Source organism: Pseudorca crassidens, chromosome 13, assembly GCF_039906515.1.
Source record: "Pseudorca crassidens isolate mPseCra1 chromosome 13, mPseCra1.hap1, whole genome shotgun sequence".
Lineage (NCBI taxonomy): Eukaryota > Metazoa > Chordata > Mammalia > Artiodactyla > Delphinidae > Pseudorca > Pseudorca crassidens.
In genome coordinates, this window is record NC_090308.1 from 9,883,748 (window position 1) to 9,902,789 (window position 19,042).

The following is a 19,042-nucleotide window of genomic DNA, read 5'->3' on the forward strand; positions in this document are numbered from 1 at the left end:
TACGAAGAAGCTGAATTTCCTGGTTCTTCAAAATGACCATTGGCACTGTAATTATTGACATATCCAAAGGCTTTCTCATCAGTTGGTCCTATAAAGCTTTCATTATTCTAACCTCAGCACCGAGGCTGGCAACAGTCCTGTACCTGCAAGTGAGAAAACTGAAGCTAAATGAGCTAGTCAATGGCAAAGACACTTTAAAACTTCAAGCTTTTTTTTTTTTTTGCGGTATGCGGGCCTCTCACTGCTGTGGCCTCTCCCGTTGCGGAGCACAGGCTCCGGACGCGCAGGCTCACTGGCCATGGCTCACGGGCCCAGCTGCTCTGCGGCACGTGGGATCCTCCCAGACCGGGGCACGAACCCGTGTCCCCTGCATCGGCAGGCGGACTCCCAACCACTGCGCCACCAGGGAAGCCCTAAAACTTGAAGCGTTTAATTCCAATAGCTGTCTATTAGAATAAATGCTGTAAGGGTTTTCTCAAATTAAATTGGGGGCATAGCCTCAGCTTTTAAGTAATTTTTCAGCACACTATATATTAGACCAGAAGTTTTCGTGTTGTTTTTTTCCTTGCCAAGACATGCATGGTAAATGTATAGCATATCCCATGTTTCACTCCTGGCATACCGGCTAAATCGCCCTTTAAAAAGCTGTTGAGGTGTGAATGAGAGTAATAAACATTATTGGAGACATGATCTTGAATCTATTTTAATATCTAAAAAGTCAATCAGAATGTCCATGTTAGTGACAAATTACTTGTAATACATTTTCCAATTGTCATAACACTCTTTGAGAACTGCTGCCTTGGAGAGTGGTAGTTTCTGATAATATTACAACCCAGCACTGTTGGACACAAACATTGGGACTTAAGGATGCGGTTCTTGGAGCAGTGGGCTCATTGCCTAGGGAGTGCCATTCGTGTCTTAGTCTTTGTGGAGAGCAGCCCCTGGAGTTGTGCAGTACAGAGTGGCCCTGTTTAGAAGGGTAGGTTTGTGGTCCATAATCATGGAAAAATTCTCCCTGGTCAGAGATGAAAGAGGAAAGAGGAGGACTGCAGAGAAGAGGTCCCAGAATTTGGAAAATGCTTCAGGGTAAAGCTGAGTTGCTAGATGGAGACTCAGGTTCCCAGCATGCCCCATCTTCACCAAACTTTTGGGGTTTTAGGTTAGGGGGATGGTTCTGTGGCAATAGCTGTAATTATTATTGTGGAATTCAGTACATTTATTTTATAATGATTTTTGCTTAAATGTACTCAATCCCTAAATCTTTTGTCAAGCACATTTTTAAGCAGGGGAATGTTCTATTGGCCTGTACTAGAGTATCACTGATAAGACCAGCACTTCTGATCTGCATATCAGCAATTGAAACAGGTGGAAAAAACTGAAGGTTTTCGTTTACTATCCATATACTGCAAGCTTAAAAACTTTCTATGAGCCCTACTGTTGAAAGCAACTTGAGGCCCTGTTTATAAGTAGGGTATAAGTAAAGACTCTGGGTTTCCATTCCCACAGGTGTAAAATTAAAGTGTAGTTGATGTACAATATTATATAAGTAACAGGTATACAATATAATGATTCAAAAATTTTCAACGTTATACTCCGTTTACAGTTCTAAAATATTGGCCATATACCCTGTGTTGTAGAATATATCCTTGTAGCTTATTTTATACATAATAGTTTGCACCTCTTAATCCCCTACCCTTACGTTGCTCCTCCCCCCTTCCCTCTCCCCAGTGGTAACCACTGGTTTCTATATCTGAGTCTGTTTTCTTTTTTGTTATATTCACTAGGTTGTTGTATTTTTTAGATTCCACATATAAGTGATATCATACAGTATTTGTCTTTCTCTGTTGGACTTATTTCACGTAGCATAATACCCTCCAAGTCCATCCATGTTGTTGCAAATGGCAAAATTTCATTCCTTTTTATGACTGATTAGTATTACATTGTATATATATATACCACATCATGTTTATCCAGTCATCTGTTGATGGACACTTAGGTTGCTTCCATATTTTGGCAGTTATAAATAATGCTGCTGTGAACATTGGCGTGCATGTATCTTTTCGAATTAATGTTTTTGTTTTTTTCAGATATATGCCCAGGAATGGAATTGCTGGGTTATATGATTCTTCTATTTTCAGTTTTTTGAGAAACCGCCATCCTTTTTCCCACAGTGGCTACACCAATTTACATTCTCACCAACAGAGTACAAGGGTTCCCTTTTCTCCGCATCCTCGCCAACATTTGTTATTTGTGTCCTTTTTGAGGATAGCCATTCTGACAGGGGTGAAGTGATATCTCATTGTAGTTTTGATTTGCATTTCCTTGATGATTAGGGATGTTGAGCATCTTTTCATGTGCCTGTTGGCCATCTGCATGTCCTTTTGAAAAAATGTCTATTCAGTTCTTCTGCCCATTTTTTAATTGGGTTGTTTTAAATTTTGAATTGTATGAGCTGTTGATATTTGTTGGAATATTAACCCTGTATCGGTCATATTATTTGCAAATATCTTCTCCCATTCAGTAGGTTGTCTTTTCGTTTTGTTGATGGTTTCCTTTGTTGTACCAAACCTTTTAAGTTTAACTAGGTCTCATTTGTTTATTTTTGCCTTCATTTCCTTTGCTTCAGGAGACAGCTATGTCAAAGAATTTTCTGCCTGTGTTTGCCTCTAGGAGTTTTATAGTTTCCAGTCTTACACTTAGGTCTTTAATCCATTTTTAAATTTTTGTGTGTGGTGTTAGAGAATGTTCTAATTCCATTCTTTTACTTGTAGCTGTCCAATTTTCCCAGCACCACTTATTGAAGAGGCTGCCTTTTCTCCGCTGTATATTTTTGCCTCCTTTGTTATAGATTAATTGACCATAGGTGCATGGGTTTATTTCTGGGCTCTCTGTTCCACTGATCTATGTGTCTGTTTTTGTGTCAGCACCATACTGTTTTAATTACTGTAGCTTTGTAGTATAGTCTGAAGACAGGGAGTGCGATTCCTCCAGCTCTGTTCTTCTTTCTCAAGATTGCTTTGGCTATCTGGGATCCTTTGTGTTTCCATACAAATTTTAAAGTTATTTGTTCAAGTTCTGTGAAAAAATGCCATGGCTATCTTGATAGGGATTGCATTGAGTCTGTAGATTGCCTTGTGTAGTATGGTCATTTTAACAATATTAACTCTTCCAACCCATGAACATGGTATATCTTTCCATCTGTTGGTGTTGTCTTCGGTTTCTTTCCTCACTGCCATAGTTTTCCAAGTACAGGTCTACCTTCTTAGGTAGGTTTATTCATTGGCATTTTATTCTTTTTGATGCAGTGGTAAATGGGATTGTTTCCTCAATTTCTCTTATAGTTCATTGTTCGTGTACAGAAATGCAACAGATTTCTGTATATTAATTTTGTATCCTGCAACTTTACTAAATTCATTGATGAGTTCTAGTAGTTTTCTGGTGGCATCTGTAGGATTTTTTTTATGTATAGTATCATGTCATCTACAAACAGTGACAGTTTTACTTCTTCCTTTCCAATTTGTATTCTTTTTATTTCTTTTTCCTCTCTGATTGCTGTGGCTAGGACTTCCAGTACTGTGTTGAATAAAAGTGGTGAGAGTGGACATCCTTGTCTTGTTCCTGATCTTAGAAGAAATACTGTCAGCTTTTTCCCTGGGGTTTTTTGTTTGATTTTTGTTTTGGCTCTATTTCATTTATTTCTGCTCTGATCTTTATGATTTATTTCCTTCTACTAACTTTGGGTTTTGTTTGTTCTTCTTTCTCTAGTTCCTTTTGGTGTAAGGTTAGGTTATTTATTTGATATTTTTCTTGTTTCCTAAGGTAAGCTATATCACTATAAACTTCCCTCTTAGAACTACATTTGCTGCATCCCATAGGTTTTGGATCATTGTGTTTTAGTATTCATTTGTGTCTAGGTATTTTTTAATTTACTTTTGATTTCTTCAGTGATCCATTGGTTGTTTAGTGTTTGGTTGTTTAGTAGTATATCGTTTAGCCTCCACGTGTTTTTGTTTTCTGCAGTTTTTGTAGTTGATTTCTAGTATCATAGTGTTCATATCGGAAAAGATGATTGACATCATTTCAACTTTCTTAAATTTACCAGGGCTTGTTTTGTGGAAACGTGATCTATCCCGATCCATGTGCACTTTAAAGGAATATGTATTCTGCTGCTTTTGGATGGAATGTTCTGTGTGTATCAATTAAGTTCATCTGGTCTAATGTATCATTTAAGGCTAGTGTTTCCTTATTGATTTTCTGTCTAGATGATCTGTCCATTGATGTAAATGGGGTGTTAAAGTCCCCTACTATTATTGTGTTACTCTCAGTTTCTCCCTTTATGTCTGTTAATATTTGCTTTATGTGTTTAAGTTCTCCTATGTTGGGTGCATATATATTTACAATTGTTATATCTTTTTCTTGGACTGATCCCTTGATCATTATGCAGTGCCCTTGTTTCTTGTAACAGCCTTTATTTCAAAGTCTATTTTGTCTGATATAAGTATTGCTACCTTGGTTTTCTTTTGATTTCTATTTGCATGGAATATCTTTTTTCATCCCCTAACCTTCAGTCTGTGTGTCTTCAGATCTCGTGTAGGCAGCACATATATGGGTCTTGTTTTTGTATCCATTCAGACACTCTGTTTTTTAATTGGAACACTTCCATTTACATTTAAGGTAATTATTGATATGTACTTTTGACATTTTGTCAATTATTTGGAAGTTGTTTTTGTAAGTCATCAAGTCACAAAAGAACAAAAGAAGGGGAAAAAAAGACCATCTTTAGTGTTATATTTGGATTCCTTTTTGTGTATGTGTATATCTATTATAGATAATTTGGTTTTTGGTTACCATGAGGTTTTTATATAGTGAGATACATATATATACATAGTTTTATATATATATATATATGTATATATATAGTTTTATATATATATGAATTACATATATATTTGTTTTAAGTTGCTGATCTCTTAATTTCAAATGCATTTTAATAACCCTGCATTTCTACTCTCCTCCCCTCACAATTACTGTTTTTGATATAATATTTTACATCTAATTGTTTTGTGTATCCCTTAACTGCTTATTGTGAATATAGATGATTTTACTACTATTGTTTTTTAACCTTCCTACTAGCTTTGTGTGTGGATGACTTCCTATCTTTACGGCGTGTTTGCCTTTTTACCATTGAGCTTTCCAGTTTGTAATTTTCATGTTTCTAGTTATGGCATTTTCTTTTTTGCTTAGAAAAGTTACTTTAACATTTCCTGTAAAACTGGTTTGGTGGTGCTGAACTCTTAGCTTTTGCTTGTCTGTAAAGCTTTTGATCTATTAAATCTACACAAGAGTCTTGCTGGGTAGAGTATTCTTGGTTATAGGTTTTTCCCTTTCATCACTTTAAATATATGGTGTCACTCTTTTCTGGCCTGCAGAGTTTCTGCTGAAAAGTCAGCTGATAGCCTTATGGGAGTTCCCTTGTATGTTATTTGTTGCTTTTCCCTTGCTGTTTTTAATATTCTCTACCTTTAATTTTTGCCATTTTAATTGTGTGTCTTGGTGTGTTTCTCTTTGGGTTAATCCTTTATGAGTGGACTCTCTGGATGTCTATGGCTGTTTACTTTCCCAGCTCAGGGAAGTTCTCAGCTATTATGTCTTCAAATATGTTCTCAGCCCCTTTCTCTCTCTTTTCCTTCAGGGACCCCTATAATGTGAATATTAGTGTGTGACCAGGGGATTTTTGCAGAAACTAATGCCTGTGGCCAGCAATTTTTATTTTGGCTGGCCAAAAAGTAATTGTTATTATTTCACTAACACTTTGCGGGTTATTACATTCAGTAGTTAAACCTAACACACCTGTAAAGTCTTCTAATTTTCATGAAATGTTGTCTTCAATCCACTCTTTTGTAGTAGCAAAGGAGCATTCTCCGGCACCGTGAGTTCTATTTTCACTTTCTTTATCAGAATCAATCACTAAGATTTTTTGTCTTTATTTGGTCTTATAGTCACATCATCTGAATCAGAACTGTATTCTGAAGAGCTATCATCTGCTGAGACACCAGTCGACATATGTTGCTCAAAGTATCTGCATAAAATTCACCAAAAAATTTTTCTTCACTCAAAATTTCATGATGCATCATTTTTGAAAATTTTATGTTTGTAATATACACAGGTTGGCACGAAAACCTAACGGAGCAAAATGTAAATGATAACAACAATCATAAGTTGTATAATGAACCCTTGATCAATTTTAAGCTCTAACAGCTTCACACAGTGATGTTAATTGTATCACTCTCTAAAAACATACTGATAACGTCTCTGGTCAGAGACGTTAAACTGCCTTCATTTCTTTTCATTCTTTTTGTGTTCAGCATCAGTCATTTCCACTATGTCTTTTCTGTCTTCCAGCTCACTGATCTGTTCCTCTGTATCATTCAGTCAACTGTTGATTCCTTCTAGTATATTTTTCATTTCAGTTACTGTAGTCTTCATCTCTGGTTGTTCTTTATTTTCTAACTCTTTGTTAAAAACTGCTGACTTCTTGCTCTGTGCATCCGTTCTTCTCCCGAGTTCTTTGTTCACCTTCACGATCACTACCCTGAACACTTTCTTGGGTAGATTGCCCGTCTCCATTCTTCTTCTGGGGTTTTACCTTGTTCCTTTGTCTGGAGCATGTTCCTCTGTCACCTCATTTTGCCTGTTTTTTGTTTTGTTTTGTTGTTTTAATGTATATGGTAGGTTAGTTACGTTTCCAGACCTTGGAGAAGGGGCCTTCTGTAGGAGACACCCTGTGTCCCAGCAACACAATTCCCTCTTATCACCCAAGCCGTATGCTCTAGGAGTTCCCCCTATGGTTGGTCCTTCTCTTGTGACAGGCTGACTGTGTGGGTGGTCTGGTAGGTTTGGTTGGCCCCCAGTCCAGTTGAGTGCCAGACCCTGCCTTGTGCGGAAGCTGCCGACTGCCGGTTGACAGGGCCGGGTCACGAGGCAGCTGACTGCAGAACCTCAGGGGGCCCTGGGGCTAGTGCTGGCTCACTGGTGTGTGGCGTCAGGGTACAGAAGATTCTGGGGCTGTTGTCTGCCCCCTGGTGGATGAAGCCAGGTCCTGGCATTAGTGCTAGACTCCTGGCAGGCAGAGCCTGGTCCTGGAGGCTGGTGACAGGGCCCAAGGGTCTTAGAGCTGGTGTCAGATGGCTGGTTGGGTGGGGGTTGTTCCTGACACAGTTGGGTACAGGGTCCAGGGTGTCCCAAAGCTTGTGTTGGCCTGCTGGTGGGGCGGCTGGTCCAGAGGCTAGAGTAGGCTTCCTGGAGGGCTGGGGCAGGCCCAGGAGATTCTGGAGCTGGTGCCTTCCCACTGGTAGGTGGGGCTGGGTCTTGGACCCTGTGGTGGACAGGGCCATGTCTAAAGGCAGCTGGGCTCACGAGGTCTTAAGGCAGCTGTCTGCTGCTGGGTGGGGCTGTGTCCTCAACCCAGTTAGTTGCTTGGCCTGAGGCATCCCAGCACTGGGTCAGGTCTTGGCACTAATGAGCTAGAGGGAGGACTCCACAATGGCACCCACCAGCACCAGTGTCCAAGTGGTGAGCTGCAGTTGCCTCCTGCCTCTCCAGGAGACTCTGCAAGACCGGCAGGTAGGTCTGGCCCAGGCTCCTACCAAATTACTGCCTTTGTCCTGGATCCCAGAACATGCGCGATGTTGTGTGTGCCCTTTAAGAGTGAAGTCTCTATTTCCCTAGTCCTCTGGGACTCCTGAAATTAAGCCCCACTAACATTTAAAGCCAAATTCTCTGGGGGCTCGTCTTCCCAGTGCAGGACCCCCCAGGCTAGGGAGCCCGACATGGGCCTCAGAACTCTCACTTCTGTGGGAGAACCTATGCAATGTAATTATTCTCTAGTCTGTGGGTCACCCACTTGGGGATGTGGGACTTAACTGTATTACCAGGCCACCATTCCTACCCGTCTCCTGGTTCCTCCTTTACGTCTTTTGTTGTAGAAGATCTTTTCTGGTAGGTTCTGATCTTTTCGTCCATGGTGGTTTTGCACTTAGTTGTGGTTTTGGTGTGCTTGTGAGGGGAGGTGAGCTCAAGGTCCTTCTTCTCTGCCATGTTGACTGAACTCCTCCACAGCTGAAAAGTTAAAGAGGACTAAATGGCGTTCTTTTTCCCACTTGTCTCCCTTCCTTCCCCTTGCTCTGAAGCCTGTCTGTTCCAAGTTGGCTATTTTTCAGATATGATTCCTTCTAGTGGTTCAGTTACTCACTTATGACCCTGGGAAACAAGTAAATAATACTTAGGAAATTAGAGGAAAGAAAAAAAATGGGGCCAAGAGGAGGAACTGGGAACACCAGCCCCCGTGCTGAAGTGGAGCAGCCACTCGGCACTCTCCCACCCAGGCCTCATCGGAGTGTCCCAGCCTCTGCCTTCTCAGCGACGGACCTTGTTCCAGATTCCTGAGAAGGTGCGATGGTAAACGATTCTGTTCATGCCCTGGCTGTCTGATACCCCACTGGAAAACTCTGTCGTTAGGCTCAGTTGTAACAGGTGTTCAACCAGAAAGGTGAAGGGAAGGAACCAAGCAGCTCGTTGCAGATCCTGGCCAGAGAGGTCTTTCAACTGAGAAAGCCCATGCAAGATTCTTCCAGGGGGGCACTTTTGGGATTTTGGACAAAGCAGTTCTTTTTGTTGGCCACCCTAGACATTTAGCACCACCCCACGTCCCCACACACCCCTATGCAAACAGTAATCCCCTGCGATTGTGACAGCCAAACTGTCAGGAGTCTCCACTCGAGAACTGCTATTTAGAACTACATTTCCAGTCAGGGATACAGTACTGCCTGTAGTTGAAAACCTTTCATCACACTACAAACTAGAGAGCTGCATGGAAGAGGGAGTTAGGGAGAGACACACATGTCGCGCGTGTGTGTGTGTGTGTGTGTCTTCAAGACTGGTGTCTGAGACACACATGTCATGGGTGTGTGTGTGTGTGTGTGTGTGTGTCTTCAAGACTGGTGTCTGAGACCCAAACAAAGAGATGGTGGGCATGGACCTCCTCCACACTACATATGATGGATAACCTTCTATGTCTTCCAGTATCAGAATATTTAAACCAAAATGATATAACTATAAATTAATGCTTTTGACAAACATACCACAATACTTCTATCCATATGAGCTTTGTTCTTGGAACACAGAACATTTTGATGATGCTGTAGTGACACGAGCTAATATATGTTGAGTACTGCCAGGTGCTGTGCTTTATGTACATTATCTCACTTAATCCTCACAGCTCTGTAAGCAGGTAATTATCTCCCTTCTGCACACATGGAAACTACCCCTTAGAATAAGCAGATTTCCCAAGCAGTGGAGTTGGGCTTTGAACAGAGGGGTGTACCTGATACCAGGGTCTGTGCTAAAATGGTGCTATAATGACTGGAACAAATGACTAGGAATTTACAAGTCCCAACAGGATGCACCACCTGAATTTGGAAACACTACAAGGATTCAGCTTCAAGTTGAAATAAGTAAGCATCAAGATAAAAAAGAAAAAATACTAGCCGACTCTCAAACATCACTCCAAGAATGACTCACGTTTTGCTGTGAGTTCAGGGTGCTTCACAATCTGACTGAGGAGATCTGTGTCCTTGGGAAATAATGGCTGGGATGTGGCTGATGAGAACGCTGCAGTGCTGTGCTGTAGCGCTTCTGAAATACTACCTTCAGAACAGGACCATCTCAGTGAAAAGAATGAATCAAGAGTGTGGATCTAGTATTATCTAAGGTAAAGATTACCCACCTCCCATAACTTAGTGTTCCCCTCGCTCAGGGCGGTGCGCACTTAGGTGGAGCTGACACTGCATGTCAGGATCTTCCAACCTCCTGCTCTGACTCTCGGATTCCAAACCACCCTCTGCTGATAAAAACATTCTACTCTATCTGCCATTGATTCCTTCTTTATTTACCCCCTACTAAGTTACTTCTCCCCACTCCTTCCCTCTGGCCCCCAAATTCTTTAAGTCTGAATGGCTTCAGTATGTTTATTTAGATAGAAATCCCATTCTCAGCTGCATCTTTATATATGAAGGCCAACAACACATACCATTCTCCTGGTAGGAAATAAATGTCATGAGGGCTGACTTTAGAGCATGTTGCCTTCCAGATTTACAGTGGAGTTTTATGTTATTTAAGGCCCAGTAGACTTATACTTGGAAAAAGACAAGAGGTACGTCTCATTGTCTTTCAAGGCAGCGAGAACAGTCTTTACCTTTTGTTGGTCTTCCTTCGCCCGGTATCCACAGCAATGATGTATCAGTCGGTCAGCAACGGGGTACGTCTCTCATTGCTTTGGCTCTTTTCCCCATCTTTTGACATCTGATGACTGATTTTTTTTCATCTTTCAGATACAAGACTTTCGAAGTAAAATGCAATCAGTATTTCCAGCAATTCCCAAGAACTCTGAATCGGCTGTTGAATGGGAGGAAGCATTGAAATCCAAATGAGATGAGCATGGTGGGTGAAGTCCAGAACGATTGTTACAGGAAAAGCTGGCTTTGGAGATGTCACAACAGCAAAGGGACTCGACGGATTTCTCCTAAGGAACACATGCAGATTGTTGAGTGACCCTGTGGGATGGATGGCATTCAGTGTCCCCGTAGGAGGCCGACAGTCATTTCTGTGTGCTGTACTTTATTACAACTGATTTGGTTATGTTCATATGGGGGTGGGGGGTGTTGGAGGGAGGGCAAAGTTTTCCTAAAGTTAGGAAGACTATTTAAAAATAATTATATGGGTACCTTCTCTATGTGGAGGAAATCCCAGGGGAAATACTTCTATGACTGTAACAGTTGAAACCAAGTTTTTTTTACCTGAAAAACAAAATTATAACGTATGATGGAAAATCTTTATAAACAGACTCCTAACAGCAGTAGTACCTCTAAGTCTAATTAAATAAGTTTTAGCAGCCTTTCTTGTCCGTATGTGGCTGTCAGAACTCGGAGGACTTGCTCCTGTTAGGCAGACTCCAAAGTGACGGGTTAATGGGTGAATCCTGTCCATCAGGCAGTGGGTGTGGCTCTCTTGTCCTGAACACAGTCTTTGATTTGTATATGCCAGTCATTTACCTGACAGCCTCACCTTAGGCCCTGTAAATTCTTAGACAAGAAGCCAGTAACAGATTATGATAACTTGAAAGGATAATCATGTGAAAATAACGATATTATGGGTATAAAATGTACTTTTTTGACAAGTTGGTTCTGGGTCTCGAAACACTGACTGACAGTTTATAGCTTTATTTCAGTTGTCAATATAAAAATAGTCCAATTATCACCTATCTTAACAAATATTTTTAACCAAAAAGATACCTGAGAACTGAGTCTCAGGTAAATTAAAATTTTAAGAAAAGTATTTTAACATGTCAGTATGACCAGAAAATTAACCTCTGGTTGAATATCATTGTGTATTTTCTTTATAATTGCTTAGGCTCTAATTAACAATCAATCAGTTTAAAAAAGTACATTTGAACTTTATCTGTTAAAATGAAACCTTTTAGTTTTAAGAAAAAATTTTAAATGAAATGTCAACTGCCTAATGTAACATTTTTCTCTGGACTGTGTTACCCTGTTAAAATTGCTGTATTGTTAATTAAACAGGTGTAATCAGCACCTGGGATTCCTATGTAACCTGTTTAAAATCCAAGACTAAAAGAAAAGGATTGTGAAATTTATCTCAGGGTATGTGGAGTAGCAAAATAACTTCACCCACCTTTCATTTTTAACTAAATCTCTGCTAATAAAATAGCTCTAGTCTTTGAATGCAATGAAGGAAGGAAATCGGGAGGAAAACTGAACAGGTTTTTGTCCCTATTATGAGTCTGAGTCTAGGTGGGTGGTGGGTGTGCCACCACCCACCTGGAAGCCTAAAGGAAGGAATGTTTGAGTGCATGTTTGTGTGACATGCCTAAGGTTTACAAAACCCTTCCCATATGCGTCTGTTGTCCTTAAGGGATAGGGGGGTGGGGGGACGGACACGACGACTCCCATAGTAATGATGGTGAATCACCTGCTGAGGAAAGGTTGATGGGGACAGATTCCCTAGAACCGGTACCAAGCATAGGCTCCAGTTGCATTTTAAAAGCCAAAATGAAGTAACAAAGATGAAAGTTAAAAGAAAAACAAGCAATATGACTGACTAAAGTGATTTTTTTCTACAGTCAGAACTCAGATATCAGAAGATGTCATTTGTCTATTCCTTTTATACCAGAGGCATATTGTTAAACTGGTTAATGGAAAGGAAAAGTGTTTAACAGATAATGTTACTCTTTATGTGAAGTACCATCTGTGTACTGAGTTCTGAACGTTCCTGGATATGGAAGAGGGGAAATGTTATGGAATCTCAAGTTTGCCTCCTTCTCTGTCTTCATCTTGGGTAGAGCATGGCAAACACAATCACATTTATCTCCTGGACCATAAAGAGTTTTAATCACCCTATCAACCAGGATGACATTTCTCACAGACTTAAAAAGGAACAGAGCAGACATTATCTTGCCATAAGCAGTCCATTTCATGGAGGCTGAGCACTAGAAATTGTTTAGAGGGTGGGCAGCACGCCGTTCCCACTTCACGCGTAAGCCGCCATTAAGGCGGCTCCCATAAGAACGCCGCTTACACTGGCTCAGCGTTAAGCTTTAGAGTCTCGGCGCCAAGCTGTTGGAGAAAGCAGCGTGGAGTATATAGAGAGACCGTGGTGGGCAGGGGGCGACTTCCAGGGCCTCAGGATTCATTCAAGGGGAAAAACAAACGCCTATTCTGGTAGGTTCTTGCTGCCCTGTAAAAACGTATCCATGGGCGGCTGCTGTTTTCAGACTTAAGAAAATACGGTTTCTGAACAAACTGGGAATGAAAAATAGGGCACAAGACGCCCTGCGGCCTGTCTCTACAAGAAACAAGGATCCTAATGACGGGAGAGACAGCGAGCCGCTGCCCAGGCCCCGCAGAGCCGAGGTGTGACCGCAGGTGACCCTCCCTCCATCGCACTGACACAGGCTGACGCTGGAAAAAAAACCTGCCTCAGCTGCTCGGTCCAAAGGGGGCACCTCATCACCTCGCCTGTCGTACATTCTGCTTAGTCTCACGGATAGTGTGGGACTCAGCTTGCAAATTAATCCTTGTAACCTAAGAGGAAGGTAAAAGAAATGAAGGGGGGTGGGGAAAGCCCATGGGGACAAAGGTAATTAAAATCCACTGAATTTAGCAATTTCACTTGGGGCAAAATTTAATCTCTCCTAGGTTTGGTTCTGTATCTTCTTTAAAACAAACATTTAAGTACAAATGAAAATCAGCCAGGGAAAATATAAAATTTCTCCAAATCGTTAAATTTCTCATGAAAGTTAGCAAAATACACATTTTTATGGAACTTCATCAAGTGCAAGTGAGATGTTTTTCCTTTCTGCCGAGTCACTGAGTTATATGTCAAGGATCTGGGTTTCTGTGTTGGTGTTATCAGGATTAATTATCAAAGGCTGTGCTTTTGTGAGTCTAGAAGAGGAAAGGAAGCATCTCCGGCAAGCAGTGACATTAATCTTGTAACAATGAGTGAGGCTGTTAGCAGATTTTGTCTGACGGCAGATTACTCAGTTTTGGAGAAAATTATAGTAGCACAGTTATCAAGAAGTACGCAGAGTTCAACTTTTCTGCCCAAGTACTAGTGGAGTGATTCAGGACCTTAATTTATATTTCTTACATAAGCTAGGTGAGGCCTTTTGCCTTTGGTGAGGCAAGATCACTTACTAAAAAAGAAAACAAAACCATAGTAAAAAACAAAGAAAACAAGATTCCATATAAATGTTAATGACAGAAGGGTACGAACCAGTCTTAATGGACTCCCCTAAGAATCAAAATTAGGCAAACCAAGCAAGCTTGGCACATTTATAGAACACCTTCTACCTGCTTACCTGAAAACGCTCCAGAAATTCATCCTCACACTGCCCCTGACGTCCCGGGCTTAGAGTGGGAGTGTAGGTCTGCAGCCCAACAGAAAACACCACAGGACACAGCCAGGGGGCTGCCTGGAACTCCAGCACGAGGGCCCGCTGCCTGCAAAGAGCAAGTGGACAAAGTTGAGCATAAAAGCTTGCATTTGACGTTCTCTACGGAGCTGTGCTAAGCTCTGCAGAGTCCCTTGGCTCTGCCAACCGGGGTGATGGGAGGGTGTTTATTTTTACTTTATTACTACTGGTTGTCTTCTCCAACTGTCCCTGTTGGAGGCTCTGTTTCCCTTCGCTTCCTACTGTGAGCGAAGCCCAAAAGGTGGACATTCTCATCTGGACGAGCTGGGCACTTACCAGGGGCGGACGGTCACGGCCCCCGTCACCACCTTTACCTGTATCCTTCCACCTCCCTTCAGTCCGCAGTGGCCACAGCTAGCTACAGATCCTTCAGCTGGGACAGAGTTTACAAAACTAAGAAAATGCTAGTAGTCAATCTCACGCAAAGCTAAAATAAGACCTTGTTAAAAAATAAGAACGATTGAGGAAACCCTTTCCTCTGAGCTTGCTCTTACGCCAGCCCTGGTTCTCTTTTCATAGATTCTTATTACGCACGACTGTAGTACAGTATCTGTGGAAACAGCACTTTATCAAGTCTTCCAACTCCCTGTTTAAAGGGAGACTTTTCTTCGACATAGTAAGTGATGAGACAGGCTCTCCTATGGTGGCCAAGAACGCAGGGAGATGGGTTCCCTGAGCCTTATTCAGGCTCCTGCAGAGCTGGAGGTGGACAGCACTTCAGCCTGCAGGATGGGGCTCCGACCCAACAAATCCCAGTTTTCCCTGTGCCTCTTCAATTCCCGTGGTGTCCAAATTTGACGTCTCTGATATGTCTACGAATACTGAGTTGGGGGTGGAATCCAGATTCTTCTCAGGAGTGCATTTGCTTTAACTTTTCAATACTACTGAAGGAGCAGGGAAGGGCTGGGTTAAAACACAGGGTCAGGTGATGCCTTAGAGAAACACCTGCATCCCTGACAGGGAAGCAGATATTCATCCTTGTGTAGTTTCTTCAGGTTCAGGATTAAGCCCTTAGTAAATATAGGGAGGAGGGAGGGAAGGAGGAAGTGAGAGAAAGAGGGAGAAAGGAAAAGGAGATGGGAGGGAATGGGAAGGGATGGAGAGAAAGAAGGAAGGAAGGGAGGAAAGGGAGGGGGAGGGAGGGCAGAGGGAGGACCAGATGGAGAAGGGAGAGAAGAAAGTGGGGGCAGGGGCTTCCTCACTGGGAAGAGGGTCCACAAGTCCAGGACCACACATCCAGCTCCTGGAGAAACTGACACTTGCCTTCTCATCCATGCAGACCACATCTACCTCAGCCACCAACACACGGGAGAATAAAAGCACATCAGAATGATAAAAATTAGTTTCTGAAGTGAGCCCTGGGCCCCTGCTGGGGTTTCTAACTCCCAGTCCTATGACTAGATAGTCCAAAAATTAAAAATTTAAAGCAAGATCCTAATGCATTCACCAACTCTGAGTTGCCAAGCAGGAACAGAGAAGATCTGGAAGAACAAGTATTACTCAGGGTGTCCTCATGTCTGGCCAATTCTCGCTGTGTAGCACCTGGTCAGGGACCCAGAGGTATGAATGGGAAGCATTCTCCCTGAAAACAAATGACCTCAAAAAAAAAAAAAAATCCCTGCCACTTCTCACTTCACTTTAGAAACCTCACTCTCTTCCCATTTGTTGGCAATGCCTTCTAGAAATAAGGCTCCTTCCTCCTCTCTGGGGTGGAGTTTTATTTTGTAGCCAGAGCCCCTGAGTTGGAAGTTCTCAGCGCTGAGAGCAGGAAGGGCACAGAACACCTTGGGCTCGGTCACCCGGGCGCAGCGCTGTTCACTGAAGAAATCAGGCAGAGACCAACCCACCACCCACATCCCTGTGGACCTAATATGCCCTGGAAGGAAGCCCAATAATTCTACCTAATCTACCCAATTTGTGCCTTTGATGTAAGCTTCGGCAGTACATCTGACTCTTTGGCTAGTCGCTAAATCATTTTGAGCACACGTTAATTACCCAGCATGACAAAGGCGCGGGTCGGCTGGTTTTCCTGGGCTGTGTGTGCCGGGAGGCGCAGGAGTTATTAGAAAAGTTCGGGCCGGCGGGTTAATATCATCCCTTCCGATCCATGTGTAATGCCACACCCCGTGCCTGGGCTTTAAGGACTGAAATTAAAAACAGCTCTCTCGAATACACGACGGGCTGACAGTCTTAACGGCCCTGAACTGTCCTGACCGGGGGCAATGACTATCCTCTGCGGCTCCAAACTTCTAAATCACCCGCTCACAGTAGCTGCTCAGCAGCCCAAGAGCTGCGCCGACCACGTCACATCCAGTGGTGGTCAGTGACACGGCGGGCCAGAGACAGCGCCTTCTCTAGACGGCAGCATCCCTGAGCTAAGTGGCGTCCCGGGAGGTGGGGAGCTCTGAGTGCCGCGTGTGTTTGGTCTGCCCCGGAAAGCATTCCTCAAATCACCTGGCAACTAACTTCAGGTGCATCCGCTAAACACGAAGCGCCTCCAGTTCAGCAGCAGCCGTTGCTGCGGGGCAGCCCACGCGCTCCCCCTGAGCCGCCCCCTCCTCTCCATGTCCCTCTCTGCTTTCTTCCGTGGTGGCCAGAAGATGCCGGCACACCGCCCTCTCGGCCTCGGTCTTCTGACTCGCCTACACTTTCTCCAGCTGCTTGTCTTCCGATCCTCCTCCAACACCTGGAGAAGCAAGATCCTGTTCCTAAGCAGAGGAACATCTAGGCAAACCTGGGGGACGTCCTCCCACTCTCCTGGCTGGCAGAAGGTCAAGGCGGGGCGTCCCAGTCCTGGGGCTTTCGAGGACTCCCCGTGTTTCTCTGGGCGCTCTGCGCCTGGACCTGCCCCGAGCTCTCCAGGGGAGACTGAGTGAGCAGCATGTCGGCAGGCGCACCGGCCCCGGCCTTTACTTTTTCTCTCTCGGAACAAGGGCCTGTGGACGAGCGATGCTGCGACGCTGTGTGTCCCGCTCAGTCCCGTTGCCTCTTCATAGATGGTGCCAGCAGTCTGGCAGCCGCCTCCCTCTTCCCTCTGAAGATGACTTGTTCTCAACGGCTGGTCTGCTCTTGGGAGGCCTGCGTTCTGGGCCCCCGGGCGGGGGGCCTGAGCTCTGCCCAGCGCCCCTGCTTCCTGGCCTGGGTAGTCAAGCCCCAAACCTCGTCCTTGTTCCCGGTCAGCCCCCAAGAGTCTCTTCAGCACCACCCGTTATGCGCCGATAAACATTTTCTCCGCAGCTAAAACTCCTTTATGACAAGCCCCGTGGTCAGCCCTTAAAGCTTTCTTCGCAGTCACACGACGCCCGGGTAGGCGGGCTGTCCTCTGGGAAGGGGTTTCCAGGGGCCGCTGGTGGCGGGAGGGGAGATCTGAGTCCCTTCGCTTCCTGCTCCGTCCCACCGGACCCCCCCCTCCCCAGGCTCCTCCAGCCTCCCGGCCTCAACCCCAAACCTAGCCCCTCCGCTTCCAGCAGGGACGACTTCGGGCAAATGCCCCACGCAGGCCCGCTGTCTCCGTCTCTAAAATGGGCACAAGAACTCCCAAGTCCGCTGCTGGGAGGGTGAAATGCTGGACGCGGCAGCCAGCTCCCGAGACCCCCGGCCCGTGCTGCGGGCGCAGTGGGTTTACGCTAGTGAGCCCTGACTCGCTCGCGTGTACGCCGCCCCACTCACCCCGCCGCCGTCGCCGCCGCCGCCGCCGCCGCTGCCGCCGCGCAGGCTCCTCCCAGGGCCTGGGCCTCCAGCTCCTGCGCACCTTATACCCGCCACCCAGCGGGTGGGAGGCCCACGGGCCTGGGCTTCAGAGGCCACACCTGCGGGTGAGCCAGATACTGCGGGGACGGGCCCCCTTCCACCCCAGCGCAGCCCTGAGAGCTCAGGCCACTGGGCATCTAAGGGGGGGGACAGAGGGAGCCTCGGTGGCCCAGGTGAGGGCACACAGGGCCTACAGGTTCACCCCAGTGGGGAAAGGAGCGCTTCTGCACCTCGCTGCTCTGCCGAGACCCTGGTTCTCAAACAGCAATCAGCCCGAATGAGAACCACCCGCATCACCTGAGAAAACACAGGTCCCGGCCCCGCCCACGGCTTCGAGTCAGCGGTCTGGGGCGGGGCCCGAGAATCTGCCTTTCTACCGAGTTCCCCGGGTCGCTGACGCCGCAGGTGCAGGGACCACAGGCTGAGAGCCGCGGCCCTACTCCGTGTCTACCTCCGATGATGGCGCTCGGGACAAAAGGTGTCACAGGACAGCATCTCTGTTAAACAACCTTCTCAGGCTTCTGTGAAAGCCAGAGTTCCACACTTCCTGATTCTGCTTTCTCCCCCTCTACCCTCAGGCTGCAGAGCTGGACCCACCTGTCACCTTCCCTCAGAGGCCCTCGTCGTTGAGCTGCCGGGATGCTCGGCACTAAGTTTAACCTTGCGTTACAGTAGGTTTATCTCCTTCTTCACATCCTCCTCCTCCTGAATGAGTCTCCAACTTTCTAGTCCCATTTTAGCAACCCTGTTGTGCACATGTCTTTCACTGGAAGCAGCCTAAAACCCTTTTCAGAAGCGGACAGGATATAAATTATAAAAATTAATACCGCTGAAATCTTCCCATTGTCACTCTCTTATTTCTGGACTTATCCGAAGTCCTGACTTGGAGTCTGTGATAAATTCAACAGAAAACATTTTATGCATGGAGACATTTTAAAATTTCTATTTCTGTGAAAGCCCCTGGGCTGCTATAATCCTGGACTCACAACTGAGAACTTTTCTGGGGAAATCGGCTTGTAAACATTATACTTCGCATAATGACTGCCTGCACCACCTCACCTAAATCTGAACAGGTATTGCTTCAAATTGGGGGACTATTTTTAGCTAGCTGAGGACATTCCCGCCTTCTCTGGGCCCTTTGCACTTGAGGTGTGACCCCTCCCTCAGCCACAGTCTGGTTCTTCTGGCGATGACCCTGGTTATTCACCCTGGTTGGGCCTCCTGCCTCTCCCTGTGGCCTCC

General features: G+C 44.8%; 1 protein-coding gene across 1 annotated transcript in view; it reads left to right on the forward strand.

The window, feature by feature from the left end:
• Window positions 1-11,710, forward strand: part of TMEM242 (transmembrane protein 242) — a 47,203-nt gene extending 35,493 nt beyond the window's left edge. The window contains exon 4 of the mRNA XM_067701685.1: window positions 10,389-11,710. Coding sequence (XP_067557786.1) covers window positions 10,389-10,487 — 99 coding nt within the window. The 3' untranslated portion in view covers window positions 10,488-11,710. The remainder of the gene's footprint in view (window positions 1-10,388) is intronic.
• The last annotated feature ends 7,332 nt before the right edge of the window (window positions 11,711-19,042 follow it).